The sequence below is a fragment of the Rutilus rutilus genome (genome assembly GCF_951802725.1).
Source record: "Rutilus rutilus genome assembly, chromosome: 13".
NCBI classification, from domain to species: Eukaryota; Metazoa; Chordata; class Actinopteri; order Cypriniformes; family Leuciscidae; genus Rutilus; species Rutilus rutilus.
The window spans coordinates 16,149,631-16,175,216 of record NC_140218.1 but is presented as its reverse complement, the minus strand read 5'-3'; the positions used below and the strand labels follow the sequence as shown (position 1 = coordinate 16,175,216).

Genomic DNA, 25,586 nt, shown 5'->3' with positions numbered 1-25,586 from the left:
CTGTCATTTTTCACTCATTCTCACATATAAAATATGTATATTAAACACGGCTGGCTTTGGAATGAGGTTAAGTATAAAAAAATGACAGAATTCTCTATTATATATATATATATCAGCTATATATCCGAAACTGAGATATTTTGCAACATATTAAAATAGCAATTTTTTACTAAAACTTACTAAATATGATTAAAGCATTTTAACATAGAAGTCATATATAATTTACATGACTTGCGCAAAAGTTATTCGATAGTGTTGTGTAAGGAATAAACCAAAATTAAAATCATTATTTGCTGTTCTCACCCACCTTAGTGCTTATATCTCATTTGTGCTCAATTATATATTATTATTGATTATATATTAATATATACTGTATTTTTGCTTGACATGGCATGTCAAAATGTGTTTTTATGATAATATTTGATGATTTTTAACAAATGACAGTTTAAATTTAAATCTGCTTCACACACAAAGCTATATCATATCACAAGCTAAAAAAAAACAGCACACTGGACATTTTACAAAATATATTAATTTGAGTTCCACAAAAGCATTTAAATAACTTTTTTCCAGTCGGAAAATCAGTCAGAAAAGACTGACAAGTATCAGCATGTAAACTGATATTGTGTCAGATTCAATCAGAACATGCAAGATATATTTTTTAGGTTTGAATTGCAGTTTCTGGATGTGTCATTGATCAGACACATGGGGGGGGGGGGGGGGGGGGGGATTACCAAAGTACAAAATGTACAGGGGAAATATATATAAACATCCTCCATGTGCTGCATTACCTTAAAACCAGCCTGCTTTAGAAAGTGACCGAGCTTAGAGATGATTTCCCGGAACCTCTCCTGCTGCCAGTTAACCTGCAGGCACACACACACACACACAGAACATGACGTGATGAGCAGAAGTGGTGGGAGTGGGATTGAAGCATGGTTCTCAGACATAAATAAAATCATGATTGACATTGCCGTGGTTACTGTACGCTGTTGTGGTCCCCATGGTTACCCACCTGGTCCATCTTGTTGACAGCGACAGCAAGCTGCGTGACTCCGAGGGATCGAACCAGCAGGCCGTGCTCGCGGGTCTGCCCCCCTGCCTCAAACCCGGCCTCAAACTCCCCACGGCTGGCATCTACGACTAACACAGCCACATCTGCCTGCAAAACACACACACACATACTCCACCTCAAACGCTCTGCGACCAGCATCCATCACTAATAACACCTGCTAAGATACCCAAACATTACAGAAAAGCACACAAACACTTCTTATTCTTTAAAGTCAAAACAAAAACGCCACTCAAACAATTACACGGCTCTCTGGAATACTTGATTCTGATTGGTTAGTCACAACTTTCGAAGTGTGTTATTCCTCGATTACAACAGTCATAAATAGCAATGCTAAATAACATAACGGCCATCTGGGTATATGAAGCCTGTGCGTCTTTCATGCCTCTCCTATCACACCGCGGACTCGCTCTCACTTGATTCATACAAACGCAGCTGCTGCCATCTTGCGTCTATGTTCCATTTATCGACTTATTTATCGGACTTCAGGATTAATAGTACTGTAATATCACTGCCGTGTTCATCTTGGCAGGACGTTTGTTTTGTACACCGTAAATGGATTATAAGATAATAAACAGGTCAAATCTGTAGAGTGTAGAGTATATACTTATAGTTTAAGTAATAGCTTTCAGGGGTCACAAAACATTAACCCTTTCATTTTTTATCAAAAGAAAAATTATATGATTAATTATTTTTTCAACCTCAGACTCATTGGCCTTGGCTCATTTTCTGTGAAGAACATATATCAGAACACATTTTCAATGACCACACACTGTACACCCCCCCTACACATTTATATTACACAAAGGATGTTCGGGTCCACTGGACCCGGGGATAATAAAAGTGTGGAAATTTTAGGTCCTGTGTACCTTTACTCTGTCCTCCTCCTGTCAGGGCTTGCTGTTATTGTATGTGTGTGTGTTCTTGTATATGGTTTATGAGGGCACAAATGTGCATAATGACATGGGCATTACAACGTAAACATGGTTTATGAGGACATCTGTGATCATATTCTTAAATGTGATCTAACAAAGGTAAAGGGAAAATATTAACCATACAGTGAGGAAAATAAGTATTTGAACACCCTGCTATTTTGCAAGTTCTCCCACTTGGAAATCATGGAGGGGTCTGAAATTGTCATCGTAGGTGCATGTCCACTGTGAGAGACATAATCTAAAAAAAAAAATCCAGAAATCACAATATATGATTTTTTAACTATTTATTTGTATGATACAGCTGCAAATAAGTATTTGAACACCTGTCTATCAGCTAGAATTCTGACCCTCAAAGACCTGTTAGTCTGCCTTTAAAATGTCCACCTCCACTCCATTTATTATCCTAAATTAGATGCACCTGTTTGAGGTCATTAGCTGCATAAAGACACCTGTCCACCCCATACAATCAGTAAGAATCCAAGTTTGCCAAAGACCATTTGGATGATCCAGAGGAGTCATTGGAGAAAGTCATGTGGTCAGATGAGACCAAAATAGAACTTTTTGGTCATAATTCCACTAAACGTGTTTGGAGGAAGAAGAATGATGAGTACCATCCCAAGAACACCATCCCTACTGTGAAGCATGGGGGTGGTAGCATCATGCTTTGGGGGGGGGGGGTTCTGCACATGGGACAGGGCGACTGCACTGTATTAAGGAGAGGATGACCGGGGCCATGTATTGCGAGATTTTGGGGAACAACCTCCTCCCCTCAGTTAGAGCATTGAAGATGGGTCGAGGCTGGGTCTTCCAACATGACAATGACCCGAAGCACACAGCCAGGATAACCAAGGAGTGGCTCTGTAAGAAGCATATCAAGGTTCTGGCGTGGCCTAGCCAGTCTCCAGACCTAAACCCAATAGAGAATCTTTGGAGGGAGCTCAAACTCCGTGTTTCTCAGCGACAGCCCAGAAACCTGACTGATCTAGAGAAGATCTGTGTGGAGGAGTGGGCCAAAATCCCTCCTGCAGTGTGTGCAAACCTGGTGAAAAACTACAGGAAATGTTTGACCTCTGTAATTGCAAACAAAGGCTACTGTACCAAATATTAACATTGATTTTCTCAGGTGTTCAAATACTTATTTGCAGCTGTATCATACAAATAAATAGTTTAAAAAATCATACATTGTGATTTCTGGATTATTTTTTTTAGATTATGTCTCTCACAGTGGACATGCACCTACGATGACAATTTCAGACCCCTCCATGATTTCTAAGTGGGAGAACTTGCAAAATAGCAGGGTGTTCAAATACTTATTTTCCTCACTGTATATGCTGTTTATATTGCTTGTAATTGGGATGAAGTAAACATCCGTTGAGTATTTTAACACAAATTGTTTGATAGTGTTGAATTAAAAACCCAAAAATGCAGCGGGTCCACCAGACCCACGAACACTGGCTGAATAACAAAAATATGAACACCACACAAGGGTTAAAGATCCCCTAATCGATATTGCTTTGTCATGTCAATTTCAACTTCCGTCATCATACAGAAATAGTCTAGACCCAAAACACACCCACCCACAAAACACACACACCCACTTGCCCCCAAAAACCCTTTCTCAGCAGACTGACTAAAGGAAATGAGTAAATCCGACCTGCACAATGTGACTAATTTCATTCACTGCATTTGTAAGTATCAGCCAAATCCAAACATACACACTCATATACGGAGTACTAGTGGTGGTGGCACCCAAATCCACAAAGAACAAGTTTCATTGAGACATTACTGTGCACAAGAAATTATGCACAGACATCGGTTGTCCTCTCGTCAACTGGTGTACATGCAAAAAAAAAACCGAATAGGCAATAGAAGAACAACCTGAAAGAGGACTCTATTAAAGGATTAGTTCAAACAGAAGATCAAATTCAGTCATTTACTCACTTTCCAGTCACTCTAAACCTATATGCCTTTCTTATGTGGAGAAATTCTTAAGAAAGGACCCTGTTTCATGCAGTTACAATGGGAACAGAAGCTTTCAAGCTCCAAAAACATGAAAGCATCATAAAAGTTGTCCATATGACTTGTCTTCTAAAGTCATACAATAGCTTTATGTAAGAAACAGACCAAAATTACATAATTATTCAATGGTAATTCTCCCCTGTAGTGAGCTATAAACCACTGTGGCCAGACCATTGAGTCAGTGAGCTGAACCTGGGAACTGAATCAGTCTGACTGTGAATGATTCATTCAGGCCTTTTTATTACCCAGATCAACTGCCTTATTAAAGATCCCATGATTAAATCATAAATGCTACTGCCCATCACTCATTAACAAGATTTTCAGAGAACCACTTTTTTAGTTTGAAATATCTGCCTGATTCACACACAAAGCTATCATATGGCTTCATAAGACTTGAAATATAGTGTCTGGAACTTTTTTGGTACTTTTGTGTCCTTTTTAATGTCTGAAAGCTTTATTTGCTGCTTCAAAATTTCTCGAGTGATGCAGGGAAGTTTGAGACGACATGGTGGTCAAGGTAAGGAAATGATGACCATTTTCATTTTTGGTTGCATTCAACTGAGCCTAAAGGAGCACATGGAAGTACCTGTGCCGCCCCTGTGATCATGTTCGGAATGAAGTCTTTGTGTCCTGGTGCGTCCATCAGAGTAACAACCTTCGAGTCCGTCTCAAACTTTGTCATGCCCACATCCATGGTCACTCCTCTGTGAAAGAGAGCAGATGATGAACAAATGAAGCTTGGTTTGGGTAACATTTTTCAAGACAGAAATGACACCTTAGTGTTTGTGACCAACCTGTCTCTTTCCTCTCCGGTCTCATCCAGTACCCACGCATAGGCGAATGAGGCCTTGCCAGCTTTCTTGGCCTCCTGCTCATATTTATGCATGGTTCTCTTATTGACGTTCCCCAGCAGATATAACAGATGACCCATGAGAGTGCTCTTACCAGCATCTACATGACCTACACACACAAACAAAGTTCAAGATCCATATTCACTACATATACAATGGTTTATCTAATTACATTCATACATGTGGTTGTTTATCTAACTACATTCATACAAGTGTTTGAGGGCCACCTCATAGAGTTTTATTCTTTTCTCACCAGGTAGTTAATTGGATGAATCAAAAGAATAAAATTAACTCAAATGTGACCAAACAATGAACTGGATGATAATGTGACTGGATGGATAGTGATAGAGAGGATATCGTGCCTATGACCACCAGATTGAGTAACGGTTTTCCTCCTTGTCTTTTCTCCAGCTCGGCACGGATGTTGAGCTGCTGTTTGCTCTTTCCAGCCGGTCGAGATGGGGTCGTAGCGGTAGAGTCTTCACTCATAACCCCCGGTTTGGATGGGGTTTCTGTGGTTGGTGCAGCGGTGACCTCTGGACTCTGCCCTCTGCGAACCGATGAGGCAACAACGCCATTTTCTTCCGCACTAAAAAGGGACACAAAAGCAAATGTCACCTCAGAATTTCTAGGATGGTTTGTTGAGCATTTTTCTTGATCTTAAAGTCAATTAAACCTCATTCTGTTTATTTGAGGCAATCAAAAACAAGGCTGAGACAGACATTATTTTATTCAATCCAATCAGTATTTTCACAACCCATGTTTTTGTATTTTTGTCTACTGGAAATTTGAAGAAAAGTACAACGCTGTCGAAAAGTTTGGGGTCAGGGTTTTATTTATTTATAATAAAAAATTGCTCAAAAATGGTACATTTGGTAAATGCAACTAATATTATTATGAAATATTATTACATTTTAAAAACTCATTTACATTTGAAAATATTTAGATATGTTTATTTCTTAGATAAGTATTTATTTCTGTGACATCAAAGCTGAATTTTCATTGTATTTACATTAATGTTGTGTGTATTTACTCCTAATTCAGTGTCACATGATCCTTCAGAAATCATTCTAACATGCTGATTTTTTTTAATTTAGCAAGACTGTTCTGAACAAACTTAACCTATTAAATTAAAGTACACTGGTTAAATTCTGCTCCACCTGCAGAAAACCCTACACCCTTCTTTTTGAGCTTGCCGGGTGTGGTCTGTGGCTGAAGGAGAGGGAGTGATAGGCTGTGGGTTCATGTTAGTGAGTGTGAGATTAATCTACAGGCACCAGCCATCTCTGTGGTTTTCTGCTATCCCAGAATGCAATGCAGGTAGACAAGACTTGGCCTGGTTCTGAGAATTAATTATGTAATATTAAGGACTGTAACTGCAAGAACCGATAAGAGAGGAAAGCTCACTACAGCAGTTCAACAATGAGTGGGACAGGAGATGATCAAGACGAGGTCAATTTTCTGTACATTTAAAATAAAGATTTTCAAAGGTATCCTTCATGAAATGCACGTATATCCAAAGGTTCCATCATGAAATTGAGCTAATGTATATTGAGCTAAAACGACATATCAAGTCAAGTCACCTTTATACTGTTCCAAAGCAGCTTTGCAGTGATAACAGGATAATGATGTATTTCGACTGTTGTTCAGCTGAAGTCAGTTCAGTTTTGGTTCAGTTCTGTTGTAAAGATCATCCATTTTTAAATTAGTTCATTTAATCTGTCTCAAAAGCGTTCAGTCTGGTCAAAAAAAAAGAATCACTGAAAACAAGACACTCGTGTCTGATTTGGTCACGATGTTGCAGTGCACTTATTACAGGGACAGTCCCCTGTGGAGTGAGCAGTGTGGTTACATGCTTTGCTTAAGGGTGAAAGATCACATAGTTCATAAAGCGTCCCTTATAAGGTTTAAACCTACAATGTTTGGGTTACCAGGGCATATCTTTACCAGGTTAACAAGCTAACCACTTCCACATTACCTCGACTGGCTTACCTTCGCACATCAAAGCCCATGGTCTGCTTCTTGCCTGACACAGTCATCCGGGCAACCTTGGGGACAACCTCCGCTTCGACACGACTCACTGGAGCGTCCCGTACTTTAGCTAGGACGTAGAAAACAATACGGACACACTAAATTTCCGATATTACAATAATATTCATATTATTGATATTTCATAATTAATTAACTTTAATATTTATCAAAGGTTACAAATATTCTGCTTTTTGAACCATCTCTTTCTTAGCACAAAGCAAGCTTTTTTGTACAATACTAATCTGACATGCCTTACGTTCAGAAATGTATGACAGTGTACCTTTTATGAAAGTCAAGTTTCCTGTTTGGTACAGTATAAAGGGTTAGTCATTTTCAGATGTGCAGATGTGTGTGTCAGTGCACTCGACATGCGCTGAGCCTCATTTTCTCGCTATCTTACTGAAATTCATGAGTCAACTCCTCCGTGCTGCACCAAAACAGGCTCTCAGAGCCAAAGAGGGGGAAGGGATGAAAGAAAATGAGGATGAGAGAGAGCATTTTTCTGTCCCTGTAAGGTAAATGGCTTCAGCGTGTGCACTGTCTCGTCATAGCAGTAGAGCCGTTTCGCTGGCAACGGCCACAGCCAGTCATCTCGCTCTGAGCAGCGAACGCTCTGGCCAGGAAAGGGTTAACTCCGGCACGTCACTCGCACTTCCACACTGACTGTGCACTTCCAGCACACAGGGGGTTAATGTGTAAAAAGTAAATGAACCTTCTAACCTCCAAGCACAAAAAGGATGAGAAGAAGACTCAATAAGGGAGATCTTATTTATATATATAAAAAAACAAAATTCAAGGGAAAAAACACAATGGGAAAAAACCACTATGATCTTCGGGAGAATTTGTGAGATGTCTGACTCACCTTGTAAAATTTTGACAATTTGATTTTGATCAATTTTAATGAATCATAAAATGAGAATTTTTGTGCATTTGCATTGTTATACAAACCAACGTTAATAATTATATGAAGATAAACAGTACGAGCCCCCAGATGTGTTATGGCCACACCACAAGGACCCTTTACACATAAAGAGCTCTAGGCGACAACACACACACACACACACACACACACACACCTGTTACAGGAACAGGAAGTGCTGGGGAATGTAGATAGCACTTCACCTGCTCACACACACTCAGCCACACCCACAAATATCTCCCATCTGAACACACACACACACACAATTCGCAACACTTCACACACAAACCACACCCACACAACATATCTCTGCACACAAAGCCTCCAGAACACACTGCGCTGCCAAATTCAACTCGTATCTGACAAAGAGCTCCAATGCTATGTATTCGCAAAGTTACACCTATAAAATACAAAAACATTTTCCCAAAAATGGTTGCCAGACAAAAAAAAAAAAAAAAAATCTGTTTATGGATCAAGGAAACGAGGGACAGTGAGTAACAGCATGTCAACATGTTAATATGCATCACCACACTGCATTTATTATTTATATTTTACATATACCACCATTTAAATTAACTCCATTTTAAACATGTCTATTTAAAAAAAATAAAAAATAATAATATATACTTTTTTCCATATTTGTAACATTTACTTCATCTTACTGAGCATCCATACAGTATTGTTTATTTCAGCACTTTAAATATCTTCTATGCTTTGGCAATATTGTATAAGTGTTCGCTATAACGCAATAAAGCGTTGTCGACTCTGACTTGGTGTCGGCTGTTGTTCAGAAGAGTATTACTCAACTGTGATGGCAATAAAAACAGGTAGAAAAATAAGTCTACATGTAGCACAAAAAAAAGTCTGAGACACACACCCTTCAGGATATGTAAATGTGATCTTCCTAGCAAAACGGATCCAGGCCTATTCAAACACCAGTGAGACATGATCCTACCTGATTATCTATCATCTCCTTTACTTGCAGTCAGTGACTGTACACACATCTTTCACTCTGTTCTTACTCCATCTTTCTAGATCTGTGTATTACCTGCTAACCCTTGTTTGCTGTACAGCATGAATCAAATTCAATAGTGCAACAGTGATAGAATCACACTAACAGAAAGCAATAAAATAAAACAATACTTATAAAATAAATTTTGCTACAAATAAAAGTTACTTCCATCTTAGCACGTTGTCTTAACTAAACAGGTCTGGAAAGTCAAATGTGTTGGACTTTTTTTCTCCAGTAGGGGGCACTAGTGTTACAAATCCTGGCAGGAAACAAATAAACCCATAGAAAAACCCGAGGAGGAACGGTCTTCTTTCCAAAACACTTACAATCTACTTTATCATCCCTCCAGTTTATCTTTCATCCCCTTCTTTTCCATATCAGTTATTTTTATTGGGTTGAGTGTAGCACGGATGTCCCATAATAACTATGGGGAATCCCCGTACACTCACCTTACTACTGCCATTCAGATATGCCCAGTTCACAATGACATCTCACACATTATTACAGATTTTCTCACATGCGGACTTGCCCTTACAGAACACACCTGCTGAAAACAATACATGAACAAGACAGATGCATCACACATTGTACTCATTTAAGCTCTTTCATAAACAGGGAAGGGCAAAGGTTGACAAAGGCCTATACGTTTGCATGAATGGGACAGTCTTCCCAACACCTCCATCTTTACAATACTAATTAAAACTAGATTTTAAGAAAACCTTGCAACATCCTAGCAGCACTATTGTAAGCAACTTTTAGAACACCCCAACAACTGTATAGCAACATTCTGAAATCCCTCAGATTTAGAAGACTCCCTGTAAACACTCAGAACTACCGAGAAGCTGCAGAGCAACCAATCAGATTCAGAACACCTCGAGCGGCCACCTAGTCACATTAGTTTTCCATAAAAAAAAGAAAATAAAGAAAATGTGAGTGGTATTTGCCTCATACAAAACCCACTACCATGATGCTAAGGTGAGCGTTCTGGTTGAATTTTAGCATGTTGCTATGTGATAGCAAAGACTTTATATACAGTCTTTGAAGGGACTTTGGTGATAGCTGGTGTTCTAGGCAGTAACTTTCTGAGTTTCTAATGTTTTTTCTAATATTTCTTTCTGAAACATGCGTCCGAAATCGCATACTGAGTAGGTACTACATTTGAATTAACTTCACAAACATGGAATATAGAATATATATGAATATAGAACATGCTTTGTACTTTGAACATGCTTAGTAGTATGTAGTGTTATCGAATAATATAAATATTTCGATATGTATCGATACTGAAATATCTTAAACCTTTTGTGCAGTATCCATAGACCGATATCAGCTGCGCTTTCTCACACTCTCTTCTCTCCGATGGCAAATTGTCACACACCCGCCTCCTCTCACTCACTCACTCGTCTCATTCGCTACGATTCAATAGTGCTTGAATGAATAGGGTATATGTGCAACTTACTTCCGCATTCTGCAAACCATAGTACAACACTTCCTGTTCTAAATAATTTATCATTTTACTAATTCCCGCAGGTTTCGCAATCACACCAAAAGCGCGCCCCACTGATCTAAACAAGTTGCGCTCTGATAAAGCTGAATTTTTATTTTCTGATAAAAAAAATGAAAAAAATGTCAAAATGAATATTAAATACAGTCAGTTTTGTAACGTAAATAGTTGAGAGAAATCGCATGTTGTGTAACGGTATACTGGATCTGTGCATAAGCTCTTAAAGTGACAGTAGCCTAATATACCTGCTGCCATCTGTCATGTTAATCAAAGAAAAGAGAGATATCACTTGCTGATGTTTTTTTGTATCTTTAATTGTAAGCATTAATCTGCATTTCATTTTTACAATGAAAAATATTGCTTACCTAAATACTGTTGGACCCACCTGAAAAACTTAAAGCCATGTTTATTTCATTTGTTTCTTTATTCTATTGTATTTGTGCGATCATATTAAATTTTGTTTATTTGTTCTTATTTTATTACTGAATTTTCACTTTTTTTCATAAATGTAGTTCAGCAATTCAGATAAAGCCTTCCTGTGCTGTGTGTAAACTATTACAAAACAATTACCCAAATTATAAAAAAATTATGAGATAATAACATGTTATCTGTATGGCGGTATATATGGCAGTATTCCCTGTGGTTTCAAAAATGGTATCGAATATCGATATTTTTCAAGGTATCATAATCAGAGTCGGAAATTCCAGTATCGTGACAACACTTGTATGAATGAAATTTGGACGTACTACATCTCCCATGTTACTGTCACATAACTAGGGCTGGTTATCGTTCAAAAATGTTCGATATCGATACCGATACCTTGATTTCGATACCGGTTCCTGAACGATACTTTTTTCAAAACCAATTTTATGAAATCCGTTTGGTTTACTTTGGTTTAATTTTTTCAGTTTGTTGACTTTTTTTCTTTCTTTTTTTTGACTCAAAGACTCATACAGGCCACTAGGGGGTGGAATATATGTCTCGCGCTCAAGCGCACACATAAAGCTTGCTGCAAAGCACTGGCAAAAGTAACCAAATTATTATGAATGTGTCAGGAAAATATCGCAAGGAGACATTTTAATTGTTTATTAAAGGGTTAGTTCACCCAAAAATGAAAATTCTGTCAGTAATTACTCACCCTCATGTTGTTCCAGCGCGTCTGTGTTGTTCGTCACACACATTACCAGCGTCGGCCAATAGTGAGCCTACGTGGTGACGTGTAACACAGACGCGCTGCGCAAAAACACTACGTGAAAAGACTCGAGGCCCAGATAGAAGGAAATGAATAGTGGAATAAAGTCGTTATTTTTGTTTGTTTTTGCGCACAAAAAGTATTCTCGTCGCTTGATATACTTAAGATCGAGCCACTGGAGTCACTTGGACTATATTAACGATCTCTTTAATAACTTTTCTGGGCCAGCAAGTTTCGGTCACCTAGAAGCCTATGGAGGAGTGAGCCAGCTCTCAGATTTCATCAAAAATATCTTAATTTGTGTTCCGAAGATGAACGAAGGTCTTACGGGGTTGGAACAACATGAGGGTGAGTAATTACTGACAGAATTTTCATTTTTGGGTGAACTAACCCTTTAATAAACAATTTAAAAAAGTGATTGCTGAGTCAGTGTCGGCTGCAAAGATGAAGTTGACATTGCTGACTCGTCATCTCCGCAGTATAGTGAACGTGTGCGCCTATAGAGAGAAATGCAACTTTCATTTGTTTTCATTTAAAAGTAGACATTTTAAACTTTCTATATGCCTATTTCTCATGTCTGTGAGGCAAGTAGCCTATACGCTGAGCTTTGGTTCATTTGTGACGCACTCCAATTCTTCTTGCAGTCGAAGACGAAGCAACTTTCTGCTCTTAATGATTATTCCGTGCACTGAAAAGTGCTTCATTAGGTTTGTTGTGTTGCCAGTCTTGGCAGCAATTATCTTGTTGCAAATACTACATTGCGCACTGTTGGCATCGAGCCTGGTGAAATGTAGACACACTTTTGATCTTTTCCACATCCTTCACATCTATGGGGGTTGGGATGCTTACACACTACAGCCTCACGTGTGGGCAACGTCTCTAGGAGTAACTGGCGTAAACTAGTGTTTTTCCTTGATGCCTCGCAACAGTCATTCATGCTGCATGCTTGTTGGCTCAGTGACGTTGACGAGATTAACCCTTTATGTATCGAAATTTGGTTAAAATTATCGAACTCGATACCTAGCTCTACATATGACCTACCAGCGTCAGTTATGTCACTTAACCGCCTTTCATAAATCCTCTCCAGTGGCCTCATGGGATAGTAAAGTGTCCATTGTATGCACACTTCAGAAACTCGCCGGAATTAGTAGGTCATTCGGGTACTTTTCGCCTACTATTTTATGAAAATTATTAATTAGGACGGACATACTACTCGGCTCACATACGGATTTTGCATACTACATAGTTTGGAAGTAGGCATATTTGGACACGGGGTATGCATTCGGACACACTACTCTTTTGGCAACCTGTTTTTGCATGCTATATATAGTAGGGAAGTATTCGATTTCGGACACAGTGATAGTTGTTTTTAGCTTGTTGCTATGTTGCATCTAGGGTATTCTAAGAGGTTGCAAGGGTGTTGCTATGGCGGTTGGAGCAGTTTTATGCTATTTCTACACAGTTTTTTTACTTTACCAAGTAAAAACCAGCCATGACTTTGATATTCGGTACCCTAGATATACATCGTCCATTTTATCGTCACAGGTGGGGAAAAAAACACAAGCCTAATCATTCGGAAAAGTAATAGCACAGTTATCAGAACCAAGCCACAAGATTTGAGGCATCATTCATCTCTGTAGCACAAACAATTCAGGTCAAGTTACGTGCTAAAGTTCAATTCTTAGGGTAAGGGATCTGTTCAAATCTATAACTCCAATTATAATGCTTAACTTAGCAAACACCACTAATACAAACTTAATCATCAATTCTATTTCTTTCTTTAAGCTAAATTAAATCGGTATGTAGACTATCATGTATGAAGTCTGTGCAAGTCTTCGCAGTCTAAAGGAGTAAAATCATCTAGTTCTACTGACAGTATTCAGGGGAGAACAAAGAATTAGAAAACAAGAAACAGTCTGACAGAGAAGGAGAAAAGCTGCAAATGATCTTTATTCACTTTCTCAAATAGGGTCAATCACCTCCCTCTCTCGCTCTCTGACCAATCTATGTAGTGCTGCACGACTCAAAGAACTGAGACAATGACATATCACCATTTCTGCAAAAGCCACAAAGTGCAAAAAAGGGAGAAAACGTCAAAGAGCAGTAACAGGGCCAGCTGTAAACCAGTCACTCTTTCCTGTGTGGGTGGCAAAAAATGGCAGAGAAAACAGAGAAGGGGAAAAAGGGATAGATGACTTGAGGTGGTCAGATGGCAAAGAGATTTACAAAAAGGAGTTGAAGACAGAAAGTGTTAAAGGTGAGCTGCATCATGCTTTTCAAAAGCAGGCCTTCACCCACGCTTTGCTCGGCAAACAGAGAGTTAACAAGAACACACGCGAGAAGGAAAGTTACAAAGTGTCTGCAGTCAAAGCATCCTAACAGTAAAAAAAAAGCAGCTTTCACATTTTCTGAAGAAAATAGTGGATGTTTGCCTATGCAAAACTCATCATCATGGTGCTAGGGTAATCCAGGTGGTTGCCAGGGCATTGCTATACTGTTGCTGAGGGTATTCTAATGGGTATTCTGGTCTTTAGATATGGCACAGGTCCCTCCTTCAATTTAAGTCTATGGGATTTTTGTCAGTTTATTGTCCACCAAATGCAAAATAATAAGTCACACCTCAAAAACACACCTCTCCTCAAACTGAACGACTATCATTCACGCGTGTAGCACAAACTGTGACGGTAAAGTTACACATTCAAGTTTATTACTTAAAGGTATAGTTCTCAGAAATTTTTTAATTCTGTCATCATTTACTCACCCTCATGTTGTTCCAAACATGTAAGACACAAAAGAAGATATTTTGGAAAAAAGGTTTTATTTTGTTCATACAATGAAAGTCAGTGGGGTCCAATGTTGTTTTGGACCTCACTGACTTTCAATACATGGACAAAAACAGTTGAAACCTTGTAATCCGCATAGAAGGAATGTTTTGGAGCGACATGAGGGTGCAATAAATGATGACCATTTTCATTTTTAGAATCTTTAAGATTAGCAGTTTGTTCAAATATCTAACTCTAAGTATAAACAATAGTACTAATAACTACTTATAGCACCACTAGTAATTTTGGATGCATTTCAGTAAAGTCAGTTAACATTTAAACCCAACAAGAACAGTCAGTGATTAAATGGCCAGAACATTTAGTCTCTTAATTAAATCTTATAGTTTATGTAGGCTTAACTAGTCTTATTCACCAACACACTCTTTTCAAGTGATTATCAGGATAATACTGTTTTAGACACTAGGTCAATGTGCAATGAGGAAACAAAGTAAATCTAAACATGCACATGCAGGGGTGTGTGTGTGTGTGTGTGTGTGTGTGTGTGTGTGTGTGTGTGTTTTCAGACCATCTTCAGATCTGTGCATGTGTGTATCATCTCCCATGGTGGATGGTCTACCACTATGAAAGCAAAGCCTTTGTAAAATCTCTTCCAATATGCTCTGGGTGTGTTAACACCTTTATGTGGCCACAAAGACTCTGTTTTATATGTACATATGTGTGCACGCACACACACACACACAGTCACACGTAAATGATAAACACCACAAGCTAACACACCCTTTAAGGAGAGCAAAACAAGCACAGCCTCAACAAGTTCCCCTCCACCCCCATATATTCACACACTCCAACATCAATCGCAGAAATGAAACTGGAAAATCTTTATTTCAGAATATGTACAAACGTCAGGCCCGTGGCCACATCAGTGCTTTAAAACAAGTTAAAAATGCAGCGGACAATCAAAATTGAAAAAACAATTAACAAAATGTCTGTTAAACATTAATTATTATAAATAAAACACACTTTTACAGTGTTGAGTGTCAAAACACATAATAGGAAAAACTCCAGGTGTCCCCCAAACCCAAATGTCTTCCCTCTTTCTGTGTTTGTGGTAAACCAGCGCTGCACCTCATTTCAAATGGCAGCAAAACAGCTGTAGAGAGAATCTGCTGTTTTTTTCTTTTATCTTTTGCACTCTATCTGCTCCTACTCTATATTTTCTTTTTCGTTATGTAGAGAGACTCTAGAATTGAATCAATAATTTGTCAAAATGTCATAAAACTACACAGTCAAGTACAAAAATATACATTTAGCCTAATGACAAATTTTTAAAAAGTGAATATATGAAAATCAACATGAAAATTTGAAAACAAGACGACTTTAAAAGTAATACTATATTACTATCTGAGGTTGTGACATTTTGAACAAAAAGTCCTTTACAACTTTTCAGTGTAATGGTTAGCTGTAAATCAATATAATAAAATAAAAAAATACAAAAGTATAAAGAATTATATGGGAAATGTAATATAATAGCAGTCTCAGTTCTTTAAATAATAACTTCATGGCTCAAATGTACAGCCCTTATCGATGATTAACATCTGAAAGTTCATATTTTCCTAAAATTATTAACGCTAATCTATACATCTATCTCTTCTTTGGATTATGGGCAAAACTGTAACGTCATAATCTTGTGTAAAAATGAACCTGAGTCTCAAAACTGATTGTTTGGAAGATTTTTTTAAATGGTCCTGAAAGATAAAAAAAAAAAAAAAGTCAGTCTCGAGTAAAAGCCTTTCTCTGATTTGCCTTGACCACGTCATCCGGAGAGGGCGTGTCGAAAGAAAACGGGGTGATGTGATGGAGAGGTAGACACTGCACTCGTTCTTTCACTCTTTCCATCTGTCTACTGTATAAGAAAGCATTATGCGTTGCTCTACTGCGCAGACTCTTCTCGCTGCTCACGGACATGCAAAACGCGGACGCAAAAATTGACGGTTTAGCAAACACACGTTTTTTCTTACTAGCGGAGACTTGGGTAAAACTCAAAAGGGTTGGCGAGCGACTGTCAGGAGATGTTTGGGAGATAAGTGCGCTAAGATCGACGCTCTGATTTAAGCTTAGTGAGCGGGGCTTGGGTAATGCTGTTGCAGATTTTTTCAATGCTTGATGATTAGACATATTTTCACTCTTGAGAGATGCAGTGCATGTAAGTGACGCTTGGTTCTGGGACATGAGTTCAGACAGGGATGGTGCCTCTGAAAAGCCCGGAGGAGCATTTGCAGCAGGTGTTTGGATAGGCTTTTGGATGTGCGTATTGTTGTGTGTACCAGTAATGTATGAATTTTGGGTGTTTTGGAGTCCTGGTAAACTGTCATAGAGTTTGGGACTGCTGTCCTGGTGCTCCTGAATCAGCTCAGCCAATGAAAGGCTCCCAGAGCTCTTCCCTGGCCCAGGTACTCCCAACGGCCCACTGCTTTGCAGGACAGATCTCAAACTTCCTAAAGAAACCGGAAGAGGGGCGGACCGCTGGGAATCCTGCAGCGCCAGACTACTGAGAGAGCAGGTTAGAAGAGATGAGGAGGAAGTCACACCCAGACCAGCTGGGACAGAGGTTCCCAAAGAGAAACCAGAGCCAGAGCCAACAGACAAACCGGGAAAAGGTGGGACACTAGGACCCTGAGATAGAACTGCAGAAAGTGGGGGGGTAGAACCAAGAAAAGAACCAAAAGGACTGGTAGTAAGAGGAGCTGTGTAATCCAATGAGACACCAGTGGAAGAAACTAAAGGAGGAATGTTTGTACACTTCTGTTCATGCTGAGCTATTACTTGGGCGAGTGAACTTTGTCCTAAAGTTCCATCACTGCCCAAATTATGACTTGAAAGCACTTTTAAATGGCCTTTTGTCAAACTCCCCAGACCAGGGGGAGGATTTAAAACAGGAGGCGTTATCTTGTTTGGTTCAGGCATGGCTAACAGATCACTGAGGCTGTAAGACTGACCGCCGTCTCGTTTCAGGGGTTTGCCTGAATGTGCACTTGATACAGTCTTAATACTATCGTGTGATGGAGAAAATAAGGCTCCTTACCTTACGAGGGCCAATTGTAGTCAGGAAGTACAACCGAGAGGATGAGGAAGGCGATCAATGGTTAGCCGAGACCACAGAGAAAGCAAGAAAAAGGCAATACGTTATACATGGTAAAATTAAGGATAAAAAAAAAAAAGCAACAAATAAATACTCAGTCTGGTGGATGTAAACAAAGTTAGCAGTTGAAGCCTGGGGAAAAATTTGTATCTTAGATTTTTAAATTGTATACATAAATTGTTTGTCTTAAATGCATTACAAATATGACAAATAATAATAAATATAAGTGTTAGCAGTATTACTTTTATAAATCATTTTTAATGTTTTATTATTTGCATTTATTTATAGCCTCTGGTAATGAAACACAACAACAAAAAATTAGGTTCTCCCCGGTTTTGGAAAAACCCTGGAGTTTAACATTTTCCCCTGAGACCTCATGCCAACATTTTGTGTTTTAACTATCTGTGGTCTTGCTGGAGTGGTTTTCATTTTCATTTTGGATTAAAATACATAAGTGGGCACATTTTTAAGTGGAAGTGGCACAGATGTGTTTTGGGTAGTTAATGTGCTATAAATTGTCTAATGGTGTGTAGTTTTTTTTTTTTTGGTTGGTGTGTTCTGGTTTTGGGTGGAAGGGTGTGTGTGTGTGTACCTTTCTGTGGTGCAGCTGTGGTGGTAGGCTCGGGCTGTGCGTTGGTTCTGGCAGGAGGGGCGTGTGCATTGGTGTTCTCCTCAGTTAGAATGAAATCAAGGGCCCGGTGAGGGTCGCAGTCGTATTTAAGAGCTGCCTGAGTCAGTGTGGAGTCTGGAATTGAGTCTCCAAGTACTGCTCTCATGTGATCCAAACAGGAATACAACTGACCTGTCCAAACACAAACATATTAATATTAATAAAATCTAATACAATACATATTCCTAATGGAAATGTTAACATTCCTCAAAACTGTTTATGGATTTTTGACAAACACAAAGGATTAGACTAATAATTACATCAGTACAAAAACACCATTGTTTAAGTTTGAACTTTACTACCTTTAAAAGGTTTGGGGTGGTAACCTCTGATGGTAAATTCCACAAGGTATTTTAATAAAATCCTAAAGATTAAACCCTTGGTTGCTCGCTCTTTTCTGACATGAACTGAAAAGCTGAACTCTGAAGTCACAGTGTAATAAGTGTCAATAAGATTTTTTTCTTAAAAAAAAATTATACTTTTATTCAGCAAGGATGCATGTGTCATGGTTTCCACAAAAATATTAAGCAGAGACTGTTTTTAACATTGATAATGATAATAAATGTTTCTTGAGCACAAAATCAGCATATTAGAAAGATTTCTGAAGGATCATGTGACGCTAAAGACTGGAGTAATGAATACTAGAGTAGAGTACAACAGTAATTTTAAATTGTAATATTTCACAGTTATTATTGTTATTAGTTATACTGTATCACAAAATTACTGTATTTTTGATCAAATAAATTCAGAAGTGGTGAGCATAAGAGACTACTTTCATAAACATTTAAAATTTTACCAACCCCAGACTTTAGAACGGTAGAGAACATATGCTTAAATTCCAATCAGGGTTGCCAGATTGGGCGGTTTTGCAATCTATTTTGCGGGCAAAAATGGGTTTGGGCGGGTGGATAAAAATTGGGCTGGTTTCGGATCAGTTCGGCGGGTTTTTGTTGCCGAAACACCGGCACTTCAGATCCTTCTTCTTGCGACCCAGTGTTCAGCAGGCAGCAGTCTCACTCACTCTCTCTCACACACACACACACACACAAACACACACACACACACCCACTACGTGCCCCCTAACCTCACACTCCCTCCCACGCCCCTCAAACAACAACACACTAGATCGTGGGGTTTTCAAACTTAGCTAGCTGACTGATATTGCTGGTTTCATGACACTCTCTCTGGGTCAGCGGCAGCGACAACACAGATTTGAATGTTGCGAACTTGCGATATTATTTTGTCAAAGGTTTAATAGACAGACAAAATGGAATAAGATCGCGTGGGTGTTTGAATCGAGATCACAGTTTTTTAAAGATGAATTGTGCAGCTCTATAACAACACATTTCATCCTGAAACGTTTTTGAAACTAAAGTGGCTAACTTCTGTCAACCTCATCTATAAGCAAGGGCAAAAATAAAGCAATTTAATTTGAATTAATATCTGTAACGTTAATATTCTGTAATAAAAAAAAATCGATTTTAAAATCGTAAAAAAAAATTGCGATACCTAGATGAATCGATTTTTTTCTCCCAGCCCTTATATGCATGTTTCATGTTGCCATTTGAAATAATTGAAATGTTAAAGTGGGTTATTTTTTATGTCCATATATCCACTCAATGTTTTTATGTTACTGAATGCTTCCAAGCGACTTTTATTGACAATAAACAGACTCATTGATAGCCGAAGTTGATCGCATTATTTTCCGTAACATAAGCTTATAGTGTATATAATAGTCTGACTGAGGTACAGCCTACTTTTGCGTTCATTTGATTGAATATTGTTTCTAAAATCGGATAGGCTAAGTCGAAAAATGGGTAATTTTAAAGCTTGTTAATGATTTCAATGTGTTTAAACAAGAAACAAGCCAAAAAAATAATAATTGGGCGGTTTTTGGTGCATTCTCGCGGTTTTTGACGAGGTTTTGGGCTGGAAAACCTTGCTGGCATCTGGCAACCCTGATTCCAATAACTAGTTGATTAGTCTGGCTTGAGGAAGATGGTTAGCCTGATTTAGTCCACCAGACCCTAATCAGACATTTCTTAAGAGATACAAAACTGCAACACTAATAGGCCTAACTTTTAGACTGTCAGCCCTCTGAAATCCTTTGAGAATTCGCATCTTTATATTCATTCCCTTTAAAGCCCTGCCTTTAAAAATATTAAAGATAAAATAAGATAAACTTACTAGCCAGATAGTCATTAGAATAAGTGACCATCTTAACCCATTTCTTAACCCATAAAGTCAGTGTACTGTGTACCTTGCTTTAGTGGGTCTAGTGTGCTTGTGATGGTTGGAGAGGTTGGCATCTCCTGTTCCTCCTCCTCATATTCTGCCTCCTCCACGGTCTCTACATGTCGAGCCTGCCTTGAGTCTTGACGCGAGTAGATAAACTGTGCGGCTATGGAAACATGAATTCACAAACATCTCCATAACAGACAAAGATCATGAACATCAATATTATACAGTTAAAGGGTCAGTTCTGTCATCAATTACTCACCCTAATGTCGTTCCAAACCCATAAGACCTTTGTTCGTCTTTAGAACACATTTTTTATGAAATCTTAGAAATTTCTGTCCCTCCGTTACAAGTCTATTCACCCAAAACTGTGATGCATCTATATGTTCATTCTCGTGCGTCACGCATCACCTTTGAGTTTGAGCTTCCACAAAAACAAATGAGATTTGTTCTCATGCATCAAACAACTAGTTTGAGCTTCCATTTACCACATTTGAACACTCTTTGTATGTTCAATATTTTTATGTGAATAAAATCCTAAATTAAATCTGTTCATCATATATGTAAAGCAATCGTGTCTCTTCAGAAGACTTGGATTAAACTGCTTGAACCATACGGATTTGTTTTACAATCTTTTTATTAATGTTTTGAAACGTCAGAGTTTTGGGTGAAATGACTTTCAATGGAGGGACAGATCTAAATCTCTCAGATTTCATTAAAATATCTTCATTTGGTTTTGAAGATGAACAAAAGTCTTATGGGTTTGGAACAACACAAGTAATTGATGACAGAATATTTATTTGTGGGTGAACATGATTCAACACTGAATGCATGCGAGTATGGGGAATTTTTTTGGTGGGGAAAAGATGTATTTTTATAAATGGCACTGCACTGGATCATATAAGAGTAGAACCAAATCAAATCTTCTTTTCCATTTCTTTTTTCATTTAATCCAATATAAGGCAAAAAAATGTAATGCAAATGATAATAAATATACAATCTTCAAATAAAAAACATAAATAACATTAGGAACATTTTGTAGATGTGATTTATGACTGATCAAAATGACCGGAATACTCAAAATAAGGAATTTACACAATTATTTAAAATCACATGCAACTTTAATGAAAACACAAACCAGTGGCAGGAGAGATGCAGTAGTCATCCTCCACTGACTGCCCGTACAAGTCATCATCATCAAAGTCTATAAAAAAGGAAGAAATTGAGACAATTCTGTTTTACTCCAAACCACAAAAGCAATTCCACTGCATCAACAAACAGAAAAGCATTGATGGGGCCAGAAAAGCGTTGCTTAGTCAGTTTCACCACCTGAAGCAATGCAACAACAGTTATTAACAAAAGTGAACGTCAAAAGTCACTAATACTGAGTAGAAATAGAGTGAATTTATGAGTCTTAACAAGAGAAAGAATCCAGCTGTTACTTTTGTCTTATTTGTATACTAGACGGATGATCTGTAATCACCCATGTGATTTCAATTAAATGCAAATATTTGAGTTTAACAGAACTAGTTACTAGGTGCACAGTCCAGCTGTTACCATCTGAAACAGTGACACGACAGTAGTCTGTCATTATCTCTAGCACTGGACTCTGTATAAATAAACCAGCTAACTAGCAATCATACAGGCCTCTTTACCGAAAAGCGGCTAAATATCATATTTCCCGTATATACCTTCGTCGTAGTTATAACCTCGGACATTCCTGTGGCGGGACATTTTTTGTTCGACGGCTTTCTTTCACGTAAACAATGTACGCGAGGCAAAATAATCAATTGTCAGAGCAAAGTTTAGGCATGCGTCTCACTCCAAAGCCGCCATGTTGACGCCGGCCATCAGAAGCAGGAGGGACGCGCATGCGCAGTGAGAAAATACACAGAGATGATTCTGAAAGCCTCTAAAACTATAAAGATTCTAAAAGCCAGATTAAACAATGATGTTTTTAGTCTAAACTGGAATCTATGCGGAGATTATAGTTAACACGATAAGTTTTGTAAAGGATAAACATACACTTTCAGAAAATATTTAGACACGGGCCTAGGTTAAAATAGCCTATGTCTGTGTTAACTTTACAGTGAAATAATATGGGCCTAGGCCTAGTTAAAAAGTGTAATAGAGACTTTTTATTCTACAATGCAAAGTGTATATAAATCAAACATGAATTGACATTGACACATATGGCAACATGTAGCTAATGTCTAACTAAATTATTAATGATGATATTAATTAGATTAATACAGCTGCATGACAGTTGGGGAACCGCTGACAATGGGGTTTCCAACTAGCTTATCTCTAATGTGTATATTTTTCACTCATTGTCATGTGTTTAATTGATCTTTTGGCATCTTTATAGCAGCCCAAGTGGAGAAAAAAAAATCCCCTGTAAGGTTTATCTCTCCTTGGAACTCAAGACTCTGCAGCTGCGAAACCTACTCCTGGAAACCACCTTCAATCTCTCTCCTACTCTCTGCTATATCAGATTTTCTAGGATCTTGATATTTCGGTTTCAATACTTTCAATAAATCGATGGCCCGATACGGATGAATCACTTAGGAGATATGATAGGATTTTTGGGTGAATGTTGAATCAGTTTGATTGCCATTTACATTGTAATGTCTTATAAGTCAGGAATAGTGAGGTAAAGTAGGCTATAAGTTGTTCTGTTCAGCAGGTAGATAAGGAGAGAGATTTACCACAGTCACTAATCTGATACTGTTTGTGCTAAATATGGTTTCATTCACATCTGGATGACATTTAAACTTTGAGAACATGTCTAAATTTAACTTAAAACACACTCAGCACTGCAGATATACAGTTGCTTCACTGCTTCATGCTTTCTTAGACTGACCCAGTTATATCAAGTCTACAGAGTAGGTTGCAGAGACACAGGTGGGAGGGGTTCTTTCCATGTACAGAGAAAGCATCCCGATGCAATTTTGTATGAATTTGTATTTGTACGGAAATGTTACATTTTTGAAGAAGAAAAAAACTCTAAACCTAACCATCAGTGGTGCGTAAGCAGATCATACAAAAATGTGCGAATTCATATGAATTAACCACCAATTCGCACAAACATAATAGTTATGAATTGCCATGAGAGTGTATTGGAGTAGGAGTTTGAATGAATGGCACAAATATGCATAATTAATGAGTGTTTTCTTGCTTTTATTTCAGATGTCTTACTTTATAGTCAGCATGAAATGAAAGTTGCAATAATCTTTTCTTTGCTATTGTGACGTATATCCGAGTGAAACGGATTCTCGAACAAGGAAAAATGTAGTGCGGGACTTGATTGTGCCCATTGAGAATTGACAGAATCATTGTGGTTTGCTATTGCTGTGATGTCATGTGATGTGAGTGACAGGTTGGGCCGCCCTCACACTAGTAAACATGTCATCAGACAAGAGAAAAGATGATGATGATGCAAGAGGGAGGGGAAGTTATTTTGATTAAAGATTAAAGAAAAATGTTATGATGTGCACAGATCAATTTCTAATAAATACTGCAATATTCCATACAAAATAAGACCTGTCACTTTTGATGCCATGGCAAACAGTAATGAGGAGAGATGAGATGAAGGAGACAGGAGATGAACATTTGACTGACCCTGGATTAACCTTGGGTGTGGTATGTGTGCGGTGGGGGATGTTTCATTCACTGCAACTTTCTAAAAAGTGTTACCCACAGGTTGTCTCGGTGGCTGGGCCTTGGAATCATGGTTGGGGGCATAGAGTTGAGATAAAATTCAACATTTTAATTAGGCACTAAACAGTGGTCAGTCTCAGTCTTAGTCTCTCACATCACTAAGTCTGTCTGTTTGTGGCGTCTGTTTCCAGAATGACTCACAAATATTTTGAGGTCAATGGAAAACTCTGCACTTTAACATCATCACACATGTGCTCACGTTAAGTGATTTTTCTTGCAGCCTACATTTGATGTTAGACGCATTTTAGAATCCTCAGACATGAGTGGGGGGCAACAGGGCTGGAGAGAGTTGTACAGTCCGATTTATCATCAAATTAGTTAGGCCTACATTATTTTACTCATAAACATAAGTTATGTCATGGCTTTTCAGTTGAGCAATGCTCTTTATTAAAGGAGAACTCCGGTCAATTTTAACATTGAGCTCATTTTTTTGTACATTTGGAGTGCTGTCAGTACAGAGAACAACGACAAAAATCAGTGTTGCCTACACCGTGTTATCCTCTTTTTAAAATTTGCACCCTGTTGACTTCAATGGGGCAAGTTTTAAACCTGCTTTTAGCCTCTTAATATCCTTGATGTGTCATTACAAGTGCACAGGTCATGTGAGTGAGTGGTCGAAGTCCACAGTAATCGATTGTCGAGTTCACGCGCATCGGTTTAGTACCTATGATCACGCGCGTGAACTCGACAATCGATTACTGTGGACTTCGACCGAAAACAGGATGTAAATACAGGTATTTTACGCGTTTACTCCGAAGGAATCACTCACATGACCTGTGCACTTGTAATGACACATCAAGGATATTAAGAGGCTAAAAGCAGGTTTAAAACTTGCCCCATTGAAGTCAACAGGGTGCAAATTTTAAAAAGAGGATAACACGTTGTAGGCAACACCGATTTTTGTCGTTGTTCTCTGTACTGACAGCACTCCAAATGTACAAAAAAATGAGCTCAATGTTAAAATTGACCGGAGTTCTCCTTTAATGTTGCATTTCATAACTAACTGCAATAGAATTATTAATATTCTTTAATTGTTGGAATTTATTACACTACTTTCCGGAATAGGCCTTCCTCATTTTGATTGGTCAGTGTCATTCTTCATTCAAATAACTGCTCTGGACCTATCATTTTACCAATATGAATCAAAACATTGTGAAGTTAGCAATGAGAAACAGTCTAATATGTTTTTAAGATTCTACTCAGTTTGATATTCTGTTATTTATGGAATGAAATTCAAACACTTTTTAAGTTGTTGTTGAATGACACCACAGCAAATATGAATTAGTTGAGATGTTGAGTAATCTATGAGTGGGTCATAAATCACATGCCCTCATAGGGAAGTAAACTACTGAAATAAAATGGCGACTAAGTTTTTTTTTCTTTTCTTTTTCTATCTTTTAATGAAGCACCCTATTAACCCCTCCTTGTTCTGCAATGGATGGATGAGCGCTCTCAGTCAGTCATCGGCGCGCAGACACAACAGAGGCGCGTTCACGAGCTG

At 38.3% G+C, this 25,586-nt stretch overlaps 1 protein-coding gene across 3 annotated transcripts in view; it reads right to left on the bottom strand.

Annotated features, from left to right (window-relative positions):
- Positions 1-22,260, bottom strand: part of hbs1l (HBS1-like translational GTPase) — a 31,193-nt gene extending 8,933 nt beyond the window's left edge. Inside the window, exons 1-11 of one of the 3 annotated variants that reach the window (XM_084429229.1) lie at positions 22,057-22,223; positions 21,504-21,569; positions 20,388-20,528; positions 18,050-18,259; positions 17,315-17,395; positions 6,870-6,978; positions 5,240-5,466; positions 4,821-4,986; positions 4,613-4,730; positions 1,016-1,162; positions 792-866 (exon numbers count right to left, since the gene is read on the bottom strand). In XM_084429229.1, the coding sequence (XP_084285355.1) occupies positions 792-866; positions 1,016-1,162; positions 4,613-4,730; positions 4,821-4,986; positions 5,240-5,466; positions 6,870-6,978; positions 17,315-17,395; positions 18,050-18,259; positions 20,388-20,528; positions 21,504-21,569; positions 22,057-22,099 (1,383 nt within the window). In that variant the 5' untranslated portion in view covers positions 22,100-22,223. Of the gene's footprint in view, positions 1-791; positions 867-1,015; positions 1,163-4,612; positions 4,731-4,820; positions 4,987-5,239; positions 5,467-6,869; positions 6,979-15,175; positions 17,396-18,049; positions 18,260-20,387; positions 20,529-21,503; positions 21,570-22,056 lie in introns of those variants that run through there. The other 2 variants (XM_084429230.1, XM_084429231.1) reach the window with 2 other exon arrangements.
- Between the last annotated feature and the right edge of the window lie 3,326 nt (positions 22,261-25,586).